Source organism: Rhinatrema bivittatum, chromosome 3 (assembly GCF_901001135.1).
Source record: "Rhinatrema bivittatum chromosome 3, aRhiBiv1.1, whole genome shotgun sequence".
NCBI lineage: Eukaryota > Metazoa > Chordata > Amphibia > Gymnophiona > Rhinatrematidae > Rhinatrema > Rhinatrema bivittatum.
The window spans coordinates 10852870-10870673 of NC_042617.1; the positions used below are offsets into that span (position 1 = coordinate 10852870).

Here is a 17804-nt window from a genome sequence, read left to right on the forward strand (position 1 = left end):
TTGATGGGGATATCTCCCTTTGAGGCGCTTTGCCTGCATGCAGTTAAAGCACGTAAACATGTTTCCCGATTATACACCATGTTAGTTGGAGTTCTTTCCCCTCACTCATCTCATGTTGTGGCTTGGGAAAGGGACCTTCATGAAAACTGGTCGCTGGATGAATGGAAAAGCCTTAGCCATTCTTTGGGGAAGAATGCACCACCTTCTTCACATATAGAGAATGGATATAAGATGTTATATCGGTAGTACCTGACTCCAGATAGAATACATTTATTTATTTATTTATTTTTAGTTTTTATAAACAGACGTTCCTGTATAATATACATATCACACCAGTGTACAAGGAAGTAAAACTGTTGCCTCGGGGGCGGCTTACATTGTAACAATTAACAGAGAAACATAAAGGAGCTTAATGGAGCATAAATGAACTTAGAGGAGTTTACAGTAAAACAATCATGACTAATTAAGTTTCAATAACGAACTCTTCAGGGACTTATGAACAGGGGTGGGGGGTCAAAAACTGTCAGAGGCTAAACTGATATAGTAGATCTTCCTGCTCTTAGTTCTCCGGGAATGCTTGTGTGAAAAACCAAGTCTTTAGTTTCTTTTTGAATGTATTATGGCAAGGTTCAAGGCGAAGGTCTGGAGGGAGTGAATTCCAGAGTGTGGGGCCCGCTGTGGATAGTGCGTGTTTCCTCAGGGAGGTTTTTGCCGGCTGGGTGATTAGCAGGTTCTTATACGCACGTCTGGTCGGTTTCTTGGAGGTGTGTAGCTGGAGTTGATAAGTTAAATTGAGAGGAGCGATGTTGTGTAGGGCTTTGTGTATCATCATGATGGTTTTAAAGTGAATCCTGTATTTAATCGGTAGCCAATGAAGCTGCTGGAGGATGGGGGTGATATGTTCCCCTTTTTTGGTGTTTGTGAGAATTCTGGCCGTGGCGTTCAGGACCATCTGAAGTGGTTTGGTGGTGCAGGCGGGCAGGCCCAGAAGGAGAGAATTGCAGTAGTCCAGTTTTGGGAGTATGATGGACTGTAGAACCAGGCAGAAGTCTCTGTAGTGTAGTAGTGGTTTTAGTTTCTTTAGTATTTGCAATTTAAAGAAGCATTCTTTCGTGGTGTTATTTACGAACTTGTTGAGGCTGAGTCTGTTGTCCAGAAGTACACCCAGGTCTCTTACTTGTGGCGAAGTAGAGGTGACAGGACATTGGCTAGCCGTTGGAGAGATAGGTGGGAGGTAATTTTCAGGAGCTATAAGGAGGATTTCAGTTTTGTTTGTGTTTAGGACCAGGTTGAGGCTGGCGAGTAGGTTGTTGATTGCTGCGATGCAATTATTCCAATATGACATAGTTTTGTGTAGAGATTCCACTATAGGGATGAGGATTTGTATGTCATCCGCGTATAGGAAGTGTGTTAGCTTGAGGTTGGTAAGAAGGTGACAGAGTGGGAGAAGATAGATATTGAAAAGAGTGGGTGAAAGGGAAGATCCTTGCGGTACCCCCATCTTGGATTCTATGGGGTGAGACTCTTTGTTGTTTACTTTGACCTTATAGAACCTGTTTTCTAGAAACGATTTGAACCATTTGAACGCTGATCCTGTGATGCCAATGTCAGTAAGATGCTGAAGTAGGCACGCGGGGCTCACGGTATCAAACGCTGAGGATAGATCCAGAAGTGCGAGGAGGCAAGGTTGACCTTTTTCCAGATTAAAGATAATAGTGTCTGATAGTGAGGCTAATAGGGATTCGGTGTTCCGGGTCTTACGGAAACCGAATTGGTTTGTGGTGAGGATGTTGTTATCGTCGAGGAATTCTGAAAGTTGTCTATTTACAATTTTCTCCATAATTTTGGCAATCATTGGAAGGTTTGCTATAGGTCTGAAGTTGGCTGGGTCGGTAGTGGGAAGGTTAGGGTACATAAGATACACCCGACATTATTGGATCAGTGTTGGAAGGGATGCCGGGAACAGGATACTTTCTTTCACATGTGGTGGAAGTGCCCTAAAATCCAAACTTTTTGGACGGCGATATCTAATTGGCTGACAATAATCTATGGTATTAACATTTCACTCACTCCCTCTCAAGCACTTCTAAAGAAGGACAGCACTCAAGTATCCATGGTTCAAAATGTTTTTATTAAATATGTAGTGACCGCAGCTAGAGGAGCCTTGGCACGAGTGTGGAAGGGACACCTTGGTGCCTAATATACAGGAGGTTCAACAAAGGATGGTCCACATACACACTTTAGGGGAAATTACCACACATAAACACAAGACTTATTCTAAGTTCCAAAAAGTGTGGCAGCCTTATGTTCAATGGCAATTAACATCCCACGTTTAACATAAACCACTTGCATACTGCCTTAATGCGGAATACTCTCTCCCTATTTTTAGTCTTTACCGATAGAACAGTGGGGACTGGGATTTTGACTGCAAATCTATACAATATCATAAGGGACGGTTCACACGGGGAATCTTGGATCTTAGGGATGAGGTTTGACTTATTTGCAGATAGAGGTTGGTAACTATGGCATATCAGGGAGCGGAAATTTTCGTTTATATCCTTGGTACTCAAGTGCTTTTCTATCTTACTTTATGTCAATGTTTATATATGCTACTTTAACCTGCATCACTTATCACTATGGTGTGAGTTGGGGGGGAAGGGGGAGGAATCAGGGGGGGGGATGATTAAAATGGCAAGTATTCTGTATGATTTATTACGGTTATAGTTGATAACTTTATGTAGTCAAATATTAGAATGCATAATATTGACTTGTTTCTTCTCCTTGCTAATAAAAATTTATAAATTAAAAAAAAAAAAAAAAAAGTGAAGCAGATTTGTGAGGCAAGACTTGCCCTGGGTAAAGCCATGCTGACTTTGTTCCATTAAACCATGTCTTTCTATATGTTCTGTGATTTTGATGTTTAGAACACTTTCCACTATTTTTCCTGGCACTGAAGTAAGGCTAACCGGTCTGTAGTTTCCCGGATCGCCCCTGGAGCCCTTTTTAAATATTGGGGTTACATTTGCTATCCTCGAGTCTTCAAGTACAATGGATGATTTTAATGATAGGTTACACATTTTTATTAATAGGTCTGAAATTTCATTTTTAAGTTCTTTCAGAACTCTGGGGTGTATACCATCCGGTCCAGGTGATTTACTACTCTTCAGTTTGTCAATCAGGCCTACCACATCTTCTAGGTTCACCGTGATTTGATTCAGTCCATCTGAATCATTACCCATGAAAACCTTCTCCAGTACGGGTACCTCCCCAACATCCTCTTCAGTAAACACCGAAGCAAAGAAATCATTTAATCTTTCCGTAATGGCCTTATCTTCTCTAAGTGCCCCTTTAACCCCTCGATCATCTAACGGTCCAACTGAGTCCCTCATAGGCTTTCTGCTTCAGATATATTTTAAAAAGTTTTTACTGTGCATTTTTGCCTCTACAGCCAACTTCTTTTCAAATTCTCTCTTAGCCTGTCTTATCAATGTCTTACCATTAATTATTATTAATGGTAACCTCCCCCTCGCACCACCCACCTCATCAACCAAGGATTGCGAGATGACACTAAGCTTACATAATATTAAACAAAAAAGCCAAATCAAAGATTCACAGAAAAAGACTAAGGTCAAGGAGAAGCACCTAGGGAAAACTCAGGCCCACAAGATATCTAGCCAAGAACAGGTTCCAAACTTAGTGACTTATCTGCTTTGTATTAAATTTCATCACAACAGGATGTCCTTCCAGCATTTTTCCCTAGGCAACATGAGCATGAAAGGGAAAAGGCTGTTTGTTTCCTGGACTGTATGAGAAGCTCCTATAAAAGTCCATCCAGTGTTGGATAGCAGATTGCATCTCCTGTTATGAACAGGCAGCCCTGTGCTTAGAAGGGTTGTGTCAGGGTCATCTAAGGTCTTACGTATTAAGATTTTCAGAAGGCGTTTGACAAAGTACCTCATGAGAGGCTTCTAGGAAAACTAAAAAGTCATGGGGTAGGAGGCGCTGTCCTTTCATGGATTTACAAACTGGTTAAAAGATATGAAACAGAGAGTAGGATTAAATGGTCAATTTTCTCAGTGGAAAAGGGTAAACAGTGGAGTGCCTCAGGGATCTGTACTTGGACTGGTGCTTTTCAATATATACTGTATAAAAATGATCTGGAAAAGAATACAAGTGAGGTTATCAAATTTGCGGATGATACAAAATTATTCAGAGTAGTTAAATCACAAGTGGATTGTGATACATTACAGGAAGACCTTGCAAGACTGGAAGATTGGGCATCCCAATGGCAGATGAAATTTAATGTGGACAAGTGCTAGGTGTTGCATATAGGGAAAAATAACCCTTGCTGTAGTTACACGATGTTAGGTTCCATATTAGGAGCTACCACCCAAGAAAAAGATCTAGGCATCATAGTGGATAATACTTTAAAATCATCGGCTCAGTGTGCTGCAGCAGTAAAAAAAGCAAACAGAATGTTAGGAATTATTAGGAAGGGAATGGTTAATAAAACGGAAAATGTCATAATGCCTCTATATCGCTCCATGGTGAGACCGCACCTTGAATACTGTGTACAATTCTGGTCGCTGCATCTCAAAAAAGATATAGTTGCGATGGAGAAGGTACAGAGAAGGGCAACCAAAATGATAAAGGGGATGGAACAGCTCCCCATTGAGGAAATGGCTGAAGAGGTTAGGGCTGTTCAGCTTGGAGAAGAGATGGCTGAAGGGGGATATGATAGAGGTCTTTAAGATCATGAGAGGTTTTGAATAAGTAGATGTGAATCAGTTATTTACACTTTCAGATAATAGAAGGATTAGGGGGCATTCCATGAAGTTAGTAAGTAGCACATTTAAGACTAATCGTAATCTTTTTTACTCAACGCACAATAAAGCTCTGGAATTTGTTGTCAGAGGATGTGGTTAGTGCAGTTAGTGTAGTTGGATTCAAAAAAGGTTTGGATAAGTTCTTGGAGGAGAAGTCCATTAACGGCTATTAATCAAGTTTACTTAGGGAGTAGCCACTGCTATTAATTGCATCAGTCTCCAACATACACCAATATAAGGGAATGCTTGTGCTATGGTGTTTCTTCTGTACGGTGGCTCTATTCAAGGACAACCAATTTGTGGGTGTCCTTTTTATTCGCCCCGTCTATTACTCTTTATTATCAAAACTTTGTGATGAATCAATTTTTTATCACTTTTTCTTCATCTTTTTTCATAAAACCCCATCCCCCTGTTCGCTGAGGCGACCCGTTGATCAGTGATTAAATACTTATCAAGGCGTCTGTCTCTATTTCTTCTCACAGGGTCGCGTCTGCTTGCATCAGTAGCATGGGATGATCTTGGTGTTTGGGTAATTGCCAGGTTCTTGTGGCCTGATTTGGCCTCTGTTGGAAACAGGATGCTGGGCTTGATGGACCCTTGGTCTGACCCAGCATGGCAATTTCTTATGCTGGGCTGCAGTGTGGACTTCAGGCCACATGTTCACATCCCATTACTGTCTTGACAGAGCTTCTGGCAGGATATTAATTTTGGACTGTCCATAGTGTCTTTGAAGTTTAGAACCTAACTTTATTATCCTAGGGCCTCTTCGTCTGATAGTGGGTTGTTGTCCACATTAAAAAAAAAAAAAAAGATGGAAAAATTTTTTCCAGCAATTGCATGTATTATTTCATTTATTAAAACCTAATATCCAGCGTGATCAAGCTTGGTACCCAAGAGTAAGGGGAAAAGCTCTGGGTCATTGCGAATGACTTATTTATTTATTTGTTGAGTTTTATATACCGTCATTCGGTGAAGCCATCATAAGAGTTTACAAGATTCAAATAGTACTACTTTTAACAATTGTGAAAAAAGGAATAACAGGATGCATATTAAACAATAGATTAAACAGTTATAGTCCAGAAGAAAATCATTTATGAGTGAGGTGGGTTTATTTGGAGCTGGTTGGAGTCAAGTTATTTTGTGGTTTTGGTTGGAAGTTCCTTTGGGTGTTAGGATGATGAGAAGTTTGACTGTTAATGTAGACTTTGCGGAACAGCCATGTCTTTGGGTCTTTTTTGAAAGTTTTGAGGTTATGTTGTGTTCTCAAATCTTTTGGGAGGGAGCTCCAAATTTTAGGGCAGGCAATGGAAAAAGCTCTTTCTCTGGTGGTTGTCAAGCGAGCATCTCTTATGGGGGCGACATTTAAGCATCCTGAGTTGTTTGAGCGTAGGTTTCTTTGAGGATTTTGGGGGGTAATGTTTAAGCCATTTAGTTCCTGATGTTCATTGTTTAGTATTTTATGTATGATGGTCAAGGATTTGTGTTCAATACGTGCTTTAATTGGAAGCCAGTGTAGTGAAATCAATATGGGCGTTATGTGATCATTTCTTCTTGTTCCTGTCAGAATTCTGGCTGCAGAATTCTGCAAAATCTGTAGAGGTTTGAGGAAGGAAGTTGGTATTCCAATCAGTAGGGAGTTGCAATAGTCGATGGTAGAGAATATGAGTAGCTGTAATACAGTTCTGAAGTCATAAGGGTTAAGAAACGGTTTTAAACGTCTTAGGGTTAGTAGTTTGTGATATCCTTCTTTGATTTTGTTTGATATATGGTTTTTGAATGAAAGTTCTTTGTCAGTAATAATTCCAAGGTTTCTGGTGTGGGTGACAGGGGAAGATAGAGTTCATTTGATTGTCAAGTAAAGGAAGGGGGTAGTGGAGTTGGATTGGGTTTTTTATCCATGAGGATTATTTCAGTTTTGTCGATGTTGATTATGAGTTTCAGTGAAGTTAGGAAATGTTTAATTGAGACAAGTAGATCAGATGTTTCTTTGTACATGTCTTCGATTGAATTTTGGATGGGAATTAGAAGTTGAATGTCAACAGCGTAGAGGAAGTGGGTGATTTCATTATCTTTCAGTAGTTGGCAAATGGGGAGAAGGTATTTGTTAAATAGAGTGGCAGATAACGCTGATCCTTGGGGAACTCCAGTGTTGAGGTTAATCTTTTTTGATGGTTTGTTGTTAATTGATACTTGGTAGGTTCTGTCAGATAGGATGAGAACCATTGTAAGGTGGTGTCAGTTAACAGTATATTGTGGTTTACTGTGTCGAAAGCGGCTGAGAGGTCAAGGAGAATGAGTAGGTATTTTTTGCCTTTGTCGAATCCTCGTAGTATTGAATCATTTAAAGGAGAGTAGGAAAGTTTCTGTGCTTAGGTTCTTTCTGAATCCATATTGTGATGGTGATAGGATGTTGTTTGTTTCAAGATAATCATCAAGTTGGGAGTGTACGACTTTTTCGATGATCTTTGCAATGAAAGATAGGTTTGAAATAGGGTGGTAATTTGCCAGGATTTCAGGATCCAAGTTGTTCTTTTTTTATTATTGGTTTGATTACTGCAGATTTGAGGCATTTGGGGTAATTCCCTTCAGTCAGGGATAGATTGACAATCTTGGTGATGGTTTTAGATATAGTGGGTTCAATTATTTTGAGGGTTGTTATAGGGATGTTGTCTAGTGGGTGGTTGGCGGGGTTCATTTTTTTTATGATAGATTGAATTTTGAGAGTGGAGGCGGTGTCAAAGTTTGACCATGTTGAGGTTGTTTTATTGTTCAGTTTGATGTTTTGGTAGTTGTTAGTTAAGTTGGTTTGTATTAGTTTTAATATTTTCTTGTTGAAGAATTCAGCAAAGTCATCACTTCCATGTTTGACGATAGCTCCTGGTGCCATATCCTGGCCATGGTTCAGATTGTACTGGAATCCCAGAGTTGCAGGAGGAACCTGGTGGGTCAAAAAGAGAACTAAGGGCAGCCATGAGGTGGGAATGCCACACACGAGCAGAGAACGCTTTCTTGCCTGGAGGTTTCATATCTGTTCAGTGCCACTGCATGAGCGCTTTCTTCAGCAAATACCATTCCCTCAACCCTTCTCTCCTCTCCTCACCCCATTCCTTTTGTGTCCCAGCTTTTCTCAGTCTGAATACACTGTTTTCCTAGCGTGTAGCAGATGGACTCAAAACAAGTGGGTATAGTGTGCTCGTGCTAGCAGTTGGAGACGGATCTGACGTCAGTACGGGGTACATATACCCCCACAGGAAGTGCAGGAACTCATTAATTTCCGTCTCCAAAGCAGTTTGGAGCTACCTAACGCTCGCTGAGCGTTCTTCCAAATCTTATCGACTAAATTCCTAGAAGAATCCTACCTGAAGATCGAGCCCCGCACTCCTGCGGTGATACCCTCGGGTCCCTCCCCCAGTTGAGTTTCCAGAGGTGATTTCCGTGGTCCCTCGGAGGTAAGAGCCTCGGTCCGGTGGCCGAATCGCGGCAGGGACCTAGCCTCCGAGTGAGAAGGGCTCGGGCGCGGCTTAGAGGCAGCGGATGCACTTCCTCGAGCGTGGCGGTGAAGGTAATCGCCCTCTCCCCCCCCCCCCCCCCCCGGCCGGAGACCGCCTGGGTCGCAACCGGGAAGCGCCGAAGATCAGGTAAGGCGACATCTTGCTGGGTCTCCGGAGAACGAGGAGGAGCGGGGTCGGCCTCTGTGGCAGCCCGCCATTTTGCCTGCCTGCTCGCCGTTGTTAGGCGCACGTTGTTATGCGCATATTGTTACGCGCACGCAGTTAGGCATACGCTGTTACGCGCACGTTGTTAGGCGCACGTTAGGCGCACGTTGCTAGGCGCACGTCACTATGCGCATGCCGATAGGCGCACGTTAGGCGCATATTTATAGGCGCACATTTTAAATGCTGACAGGCGCTCATTGATAGGTGCACAGCTTTCGCGCATTTACAGGGCGCATAGCGATAATATACGCAATGGAGCGTATGAGAGCCCAGGCGTCCACAGAGTTGGCGCCTCCAGAATCGGGCATACGAGCTCTAGGCCTCTGCTTAGCATGCCACCTCAGAGCCACACAGAGCGAGGAAGCAGACTCCCTATGTGCCCAATGTGAGGAGGCCTTGGGAGTTCCAGGTCAGGGCCGATCCCAGCCCAGATTAGTGGCTAAGTTCCTCAGGGAACACCCCGGAACTAGCAGGCCGAAGTGAGCAGCCGGGGAACCCTAGAGATCTGGTGCCCCTGAGACTAGACTCTGCTTCACTTTCCTGGGTGGAATTATTCAAGGGGATTCATGCCTTTGTCCAAATGCTGTCTGCTCCCCGAACGGACCCATACGTACCAGATGACCCTGCCCCTGGACCCTCCAGGCCTAGGCACGGCCACTCGCTACCTGGAAGCCTCACTTATAGGGATTCAGACTGCTCTGAGGAAGAAGGTGAACTTCCCGAGCAGGGTGAACCTCCCTCGGGGATAGAGCCGTATCGAACCAGGAGACGCTTCTTCCTCAAGGAGGATCTCCCAGACCTAGTCTCTCAATGCCTGTCGGAGTTGGTTATCCCGGGCCAGGGCACCCCAGGGGAACCTAGAATGAACCCCCTGCTAGAGGGCCTTCGTCAAACGGCTCACCATTTTCCCCTCCTCCAAGCAGCACAGCAGTTGATCGATCTGGAGTGGAATGCGCCGGAGGCCTCATTCAAAGGGGGTCGGGCCCTGTCCAGCATGTACCCCCTGGACCCGGCAACTAAGGAGCTGCTGGCGTGCCCCAAGGTAGACGCCATAGTCTGCGCAATTGTGAAGCGCACCACCATTCCAGTGGAGGGAGGGGCGGCCCTCAAGGATGCACACGACCGGCGCCTGGACGCCATCCTGAGACGAGCCTTTGAGGTGGCAGCCATGTCCCTACGAATCGCGACCTGCTGCACCGTGGTGACGCGTTCCTGTCTGTCACAAGCCAGGAACAATATCCCGGGAGAAGAAATGGAATCGGCTCTCTTGTTCCTCACTGACGCTGCCTCCGACTTAGTTCGTACGGCAGCCAAGGGAGTGTCATCCTCAGTGGCAGCCAGGAGACAGCTCTGGCTACGAAATTGGTTGGCCGACTCCTCCTCCAAGGCATACCTCACAAGAATGCCTTTTAAGGGATCTCTCCTGTTTGGCAGCGACCTCGAGAACTTGGCTAACAAGTGGGGCGCCTCTCCATTACCCCGTCTACCAGAAGACAGGTCAAGGAGGAACCAGCGCCCTCTTCCTAGGCCATCCAGAGGTAGAAGCTCTCAACGCTTCAACCCCTAAGGACCCGCTACCAAGCACCTCGTTCTCAGACCAGGAACCAGTCCTTTCGGACCAGGCACAACAAGAGGGGAACCGGCTCGGGTTCGGGTCCCGGCCGCACCCCACAATGAGAATCAGCCGACCCATCTGGGGGACGAAGCCATAGGGGGGCAGGCTAACCCTATTCTACCGCAGACGGGTCGAGATTACTTCGGACCAGTGGGTCCTCGCCATCATCCGAGAGGGGTATTACTTGGACTTCCTTCATCCCCCTCCGGACAAGTTTGTGGAATCTCCTTGTTCACCCCTCAAGAGGGTGGCACTGGAAGCTACCTTGCGGAGGCTCCTGTCCCTAAAAGCCATAATCCCAGTACCTGCCTGGGAGATGAATTCTGGACATTATTCCATTTATTTCATCGTCCCCAAGAAGGGGGGACACCTTCAGACCTGTCCTGGACCTCAAGTCAGTCAACCGGCACTTAAGGGTCCCAAGATTTCGCATGGAAACTCTGCGATCAGTCCGAAGCGCAATACAGCCAGGGGAGTACCTCACATCCCTGGATCTATCAGAGGCCTACCTGCATATCCCAATCCATCGGGATCACCAGCGCTACTTGCGCTTCAAAGTCCTGAACCAACTCTTTCAGTTCCGGGCGTTACCCTTCGGGTTAGCCACCGCACCGCGAACCTTTACCAAGGTAATAGTGGTGGTGGCGGCGTCCCTCAGGAAGGAAGGAATTCTCGTTCATCCCTACCTAGACGATTGGCTGATCAGGGCAAGGTCACCGGAGGAGAGCCACCGGGCAACCAACAGAGTCATATCTCTTCTGGAAAGCCTAGGATGGGTAGTCAACATGAACAAGAGTTCCCTACAGCCTTCACAGTCGCTGGAATACCTAGGAGTCTGCTTCGACACCCAGGAAGACAAAGTCCAGCCTAACCTCCAAGAGGAGATTAAAACTCCAGAATCGTTTGCAGGCTCTGCAGGCCCACAGCTTGGGATTATCTACAGGTCCTCGGCCTCATGGCATCCACTCTGGAGGTGATACCATGGGCACGGGCTCATATGAGACCATTACAACGCGCCCTCCTATCCCGGTGGAGCCCACGATCACAGAACTACACCATACACCTACCTCTACAGCCAGAGTGCGGAATCAGCTACGGTGGTGGTTGCAGCCCGGCCACACGAGCCGGGGGTCAAAAATGTCCTCCCCAACCTGGACCCTGCTCACTACAGATGCCAGCCTGAACGGATGTGGGAGCACACTGCGAAGAACTAACCGCCCAAGGGCGGTGGAACAAAGAAGAGTCGGGGTGGAACATCAACCGACTAGAAGCACGGGCAGTCAGGCTAGCCTGCCTGCGATTTGCCCACAGACTTCGCAACAGGGCGATCAGAGTGATGTCTGACAACGCCACCATGGTGGCATACATCAACCGACAGGGCGGAACCAGAAGCCGACAGATATCCTTAGAAATAACCCCCCTGATGGCTTGGGCGGAGGCGAATCTCCAGGACATCTCCGCCGTCCACATCGCCGGGAAGGACAACACCACGGCAAACTTCCTCAACAGAGAAAGCCTAAACCCGGGGGAATGGCAGCTGTCGCCCACAGCTTTCCAGATGATTGTGGATCAGTGGGGGACTCCGGGCATGGACCTACTAGCGGACAGGTCCAGTGCTCAAGTACCCAGATACTTCAGTCGCAGACAAGATCCTCTCTCCCATGGGATCGATGATCTGGTACAGCCATGGCCTCAGGGGATCCTGCTATATGCCTTTCCTCTGTGGCCCCTGCTGGGCGCCATTATACACAAGATTCAGCGGCACAGAGGCCTAGTTCTTCTAGTGGCCCCGGACTGGCCAAGAAGACCCTGGCACGCAGACATGAGAAGACTACTGGCAGGGGATCCACTACCCCTGCCTCCACACAGGGACCTGCTGCGGCAAGGTCCCATCCTCCATGAGGATCCAGCTCAATTCTCTCTTACGGTCTGGCCATTGAGAGGACTAGACTGAAGAAAAGGGGATACTCGGGGCCGGTAATAGATACACTCCTCCGAGCACGCAAGTTCTCCACATCACTATCGTATAAAAGGATCTGGAGAGTATTTGAAGCCTGGTGTGACACTCACAGCACCAATCCACATGCCGCTACAATCCCTATCATTTTGGATTTCCTGCAAGATGGACTTCAGAAGGGTCTGTCCCTCAGTTCCATCAAGGTTCAGTTGGCAGCGCTATCCTGCTACGGTCCCAGGAGTGACGGCAACAGCATTGCCACACACCCAGACGTTTCCTGAAAGGAGTCAAACACATTCGCCCGCCACTGAAGTGGCCAGTGCCCCTGTGGAACTTCATCCTAGTTTTGGAATTTCTAGTGGGACCCGCCTTCAGACCCCTTCGAGGCCTGTCCCTCCGTTTGTTAACCTTGAAGATGGTGTTCCTGCTGGCCGTATGCTCAGCACGCCGCATCTCAGAGCTACAGGCGCTGTCCTGCCGTGATCCATTTCTCAGAATCACTCCAGAGGCTATCCATCTTCGCACGGTTCCTTCCTTCTTACCCAAAGTAGTCTCACACTTCCACCTCAACCAAACCATATCCTTGCCAACCACGGAAGGTTTGAAGAAGTCGGAAGAAGGTCGAATACTGCGCCATCTTGACATCGGCAGGCTGCTGTCCAGATACCTGGAAATGTCAGAAGCGGTACGAAAGACGGACCACCTGTTCGTCCTTCACAGCGGGAAGAAGCAAGGGGAAGTGGCCTCACGGGCAACCATCGCCCACTGGATCAAAGAAGTTATCAAGGCGGCCTACGTAGAAGCGGGAAAACCATCACCTCTACGGGTCAAGGCTCACTCTACCAGAGCGCAGGCGGCCTCTTGGGCAGAAACTAGGATGTTGCCGGCAGAGATATGTAAAGCGGCGACGTGGTCCTCCCTCCATACCATCTCCAGATTCTACCGTCTGGACGTCCAGGCCAGGGAGGACACAGCATTCGCAAGGGCAGTCCTAAACGGACCTTGGGCAGCCTCCCGCCCAGTCCGGGAGTAGCTTTTGTACATCCCACTTGTTTTGAGTCCATCTGCTACACGCTAAGAAATGTAGAGATTACTTACCTGATAATCTCGTTTTCCTTAGTGTATGCAGATGGACTCAGCATCCCGCCCGGCTGCCGGCATACATGGGGATTCACCGACTCATGGTAAGCCATGTTTTCTTATATAGGGCATCCACCCTGCTGGGTGTCGACGCCTTCCGGTTGAGAACACTGGCGGTCTCCAGCTACTATCAATCGGTCAGGGTAATCTTGTTCATTTAATCGATCGGTCAGTCACACATATATCCATAAAGCTTTTGCAAGGAAGATTACTGAGTTGCTGCACTTCCTGTGGGGATATATGTACCCCGTGCTGACGTCAGATCAGTCTCCAACTGCTAGCACGAGTACACTATACCCACTTGTTTTGAGTCCATCTGCATTCACTAAGGAAAACGAGATTATCAGGTAAGTAATCTCTACATTATGGGAGCAGATCCTTCTCAGCTGCACCACCTGCCTGCAATGACCCGCCAGCTTTTGTGTGTCTACGAAAACTCATCTCATCCGGATCTGTCAAGCTTTAGGGTCATATTTCACTGTATCCTCCCCCTCTCTTAAGAAGAGAGGTGATTGTGACATAATTTGCCATACTTTTGTGAACAAGCAACTATAGAATATAATATTGTAATTGCTACATTAGGTAAGTAATGGAAGCAATAACAGAAGTGCAGGGAAGAGTGATTTCCAGGAGAGGAAGGGAGAAAAAGGAGTACTGATAAGCAGAATATGTTTCTGGGCTTTTCCTCAGAATTCAGTTGGCTGAGAAGTTTGTGAAAGCTGTTTCTAAACCAAGCCGGCCGGATATGAACCCCATTCGGTGAGTCTTACCTGTGCTACAAATCCTTCACTCTACACTCTTCTTTTGCTTAGTTCTGGATCAACTTTGTTTTATACGTTTATGTAAGAAGGTGTGGGCAGTAGGGTTGTGTTCTGTTATCTTTTTCTACAATAACAGCCCATCCCATTCCCTTCTAGCCTAATAAAAACATAACATTTGTGTATCCAAAGTGCATTTTATTCCAAGGGAATGAGGCCTGGATGTTAGGTGTCTAAGAGCAGGGCTCAGAGAGACGTGTATACGAGTGTGAGCAGGGCTCATAGTAAATGAGCCCATAGGTGTACTATAGCTAGGGTACATGGAGGAGTATAGCACTGAACTGACTCCATCACATGCAGCAGCAATATATGGTTTAAGTCAGGAGAGAGTCGTCAGGCAATTAGACTCTAAGTCTGAGCCGATACATGTATGTCCTAATTAGTTATCACCTCCTGATCTGAGCAGGACACTTTAAGGGTTGTCCTCAGGAGTGTCTTTCCCTGCAGAGCTCTGCAGCATAGTAATTCCAAAGAAGGGGATTATAGAATTTTTAATCTAATCGAAAGAGCTGCTTAATGCCAAATTATTGGCTCTGTCAGCCATATTTGTAACTTTGTAAGAAGTTAATTTTGAAGCGTTTACAGCATCATAGTGTTAGAAAGCTTGCATTAGAGTACTTGTAACTTTTGGTAGGATCATAGATTTTCTCACAGGACAAGCAGGATGGTAGTCCTCACAAATGGGTGACATCGAGGATGGAGCCCTGTACGGAAAACTTTTCTGTCAAAGTTTCAACAAGCTTTGACTGACACTGGCACACTGGGTGCACTGAGCATGCCCAGCCTGCAATTATCCCTGTGAGCCACAGGTGTCTCCCTCAGTCTTCTTTTTTCCGCTCTGCAGTAAGCATAGCGGTTGGAGCTCTGTGAGGATTTTTTTAACTAATTACCTCATGGAAACACTTAACTTTTCACTTCAAAAAACACTTTTCCCTGCACAGGTCTCCCTCCGCGTACGTTTTTACGACGCTCGGTGAGTACTAATTCTTATTTTTTCGGTCGGTTCCTGTCACTATCTTAAGGCTGTTAACTGACTGAAGCCTTCCCTTCCCCCATTTTTCAGTTAACTTTAAACAGCTTGCGAGTGTCTCTGTGACACTCTGCTTGCTTATGCTAGTGGGGTAGGGATTTTTTCCTTAACTTTAGGACCTCTGTAGCTTCAAGTCCTTCGTTCCCTGGTACCCTCACGCAGTCGATACCTATCACTACACCGGTACCCTCCTAAACCGCCCTGGGCTTTTATATGTCATCAGCACCCCTCCCCCCACGGTGCCCTGATGCCTTTATCCATGTTTTTTGCTTTTCAGTGCTACCAGGCTTTTTTCCTCCTACGCACTGTTTTTTTCCCTTGGGCTTCCTCGGTGCCGTCCCTACCCGGATGCATGCCATTGACGCACACGCTGTTAGTCACTGCCATGCATACTCGGGTCGCCGCCACCGTTGCCCGAGACACTTTTTAACGATCCCAGGGTCACTTCATCGATGCCACCCCCTTTTTGGGGATGCCATCGATGCCCCATCCTCCCCACCGATGTCCAGCCCTTTTCCGTCGGTGGGCATCGGTGCCACATCGATTTCGTCGGTGGGCATCGATGCCGGATGGTCCCCATCAGTGGACATCAGTGCCGGATGGTCCCCATCGATGGACATCGGTGCCGGATGGCTTGTCCATCGATGGACATCGGTGCCGGATGATTTGTCCGTCGATGGCATCGGTGCCGGATGGCTTGTCCGTCGGTGGCATCGGTGCCAGGTCCTTTTGCATCGATGGACACCGATGCCCAGGTGTTTCATCCATGGGCATCTATGTTAGAATGCATCCATCGAGGGCAGTCGATGCCAGGCTGCTCCCATCGGTGAAATTTGATGCCCAGGTGGGTCCCATCGGTGGGTATCCATGCCGGCTCGATTCCGTGGATGGGCGTTGATGCCAATGCCAGCCTTATGGCTGGCATCGATGCCCATGCCGATTCCAGGACTGGCGTTGATGCCGGGATGGAATTCATCGACTGGGAGATCCATGCCATCGATTCCATACGTGTCCATATCGATGCCACCAACACACGTGTCTGGGGCACCGATGCCATGTACACTTGGAAATCTGAGTCTGTCCAAATCGATACCGTCAACGTCTGTGGCCCTATAGTTGATGCCCGTGGCCATGCCACAAACGGCATAAATGCCCGCCTCCATGCATCGATGCCCTCGACACCTCCGTTTTCCTTCGGTGTCCTTGACGCCCTATTGATTCGACTTCGACTCAGTCGATGCCGGTATCTTTTTCAATAACGGCAATGTTTTTCAATTATTCAATTCCACATCGTTTCAAAGATACCTATGCCAGTGCTGTCAGTGCCCGTCACTGTCATCATTCTCCTGGCCAGTCATCGACGATTTTTCATACCCATTTTGATGATATCCTCGAAGCCCCTTAGGTTGCCTTCAATATCGTCAATACCGACATAGCACCGCCACATAATACCCTCGCCTCCTCACATTGCTCCACGCTTTGGGTTCTTTTTAAGCCCCGTATTAGCTTAAGACACTCCATTGTGTCAGGAGCAGAGCAGGCGTGCTGACAGTTCGTCATCGATCGCCTTCCAGGACGACGAGGGCTTCCATCTCGGCGCTGGGGAAAGACCGGGCCGAGCACCGTGGCACCCATCATCGCCGACATCGTGATCGTCCGCCGCTGACGCCATCCAGCACATCGGTGCCATCCTTCTCCAGGCTGGACAACGCTCGGGCAGAGCGACATCACCACTGCCATCAGCACTGTTCCTACAGTTTTGGCAGTCCTTGGTGATCCAGAACTTCCGGATCCAGGTCCGACGGCTTCTGCATTGGCGTCACGACACATCGAGCCGCTGTGACGAGGGAAGGGAACATGAGTTCCGTTAGGGCTCCTCTGTTCCTGGCGTGCCCCACCGTCAAGTGGTGTGGGTCTATGGCCATCTGTTACACTTAGCAGTCTAAACGCCACTCACGCCTGGCCTGTCTCCTCTGTACCTGTGCCACCATACCGGGTTTCAGAGCGAGATGGACGTTTACGTCCCCGGCCTTACCCTCGAGGACTCCGGAGACCGTCGGAGTCAACAATCTTCACCGGCTCGTCTTGCGGCGATCCACGTCGGATGGTAAGTACCCGCTTCGGCGGCATTCCCATAGAGTTGTGTTCTCCCATTCGGACCGTGGTTCGAAAAGTTCTGGGTCATGTGCCTTTTAGAACTGTATTAGTGTCACATATCGCTATGTTAGCTATGTTAGCCACAATATCAGGAGAACCCCTCTATCTTCTTGGGATTGCAGCAGGGCTTCTTCTCTTGTCAGTAACAAGTCCCTGTGCCGACCAATGCTCTGACTCTTGGTTCCCTCCCAACCAAGGTCCAGCTGCATTGGCTGATCTGCTAAACATGAGATTCAGCAACCATTGCCCCATGTACAAGTCCACCTTGAGGCCTGGCCACAGGTCTCAGTGTCTCCTTGTACAGCATACAGAAATGCGGGTACCACTTACCGCTCACACACCTGCAGGAGCCTACATGATATCCTCCATTGGGACACCTCCTGGTCTCCCATCTGGTCAGATATCAGAGCGGCCACCCCACCTTGTACCAAAGTCCCGGTACACTCCCCCAGGCGCTACGAAGTGCAGAGGGGAGAAGGGAGGGGGGTTGGGGAGTTTTAATTGCACTATTCTTTCTTTTAACAGAAAATAGTTACTCTCCGCAC

The 17804-nt window shown here is 47.5% G+C and overlaps 1 protein-coding gene across 2 annotated transcripts in view; it reads left to right on the plus strand.

Annotated features, from left to right (window-relative positions):
* The window catches only part of CMTR1 (cap methyltransferase 1), a 322636-nt gene that overhangs the window by 260166 nt on the left and 44666 nt on the right, over positions 1 to 17804 (plus strand). For both annotated transcript variants that reach the window (XM_029592902.1, XM_029592901.1), the window contains exon 20: positions 13945 to 14013. In XM_029592902.1, the coding sequence (XP_029448762.1) occupies positions 13945 to 14013 (69 nt within the window). The remainder of the gene's footprint in view (positions 1 to 13944; positions 14014 to 17804) is intronic.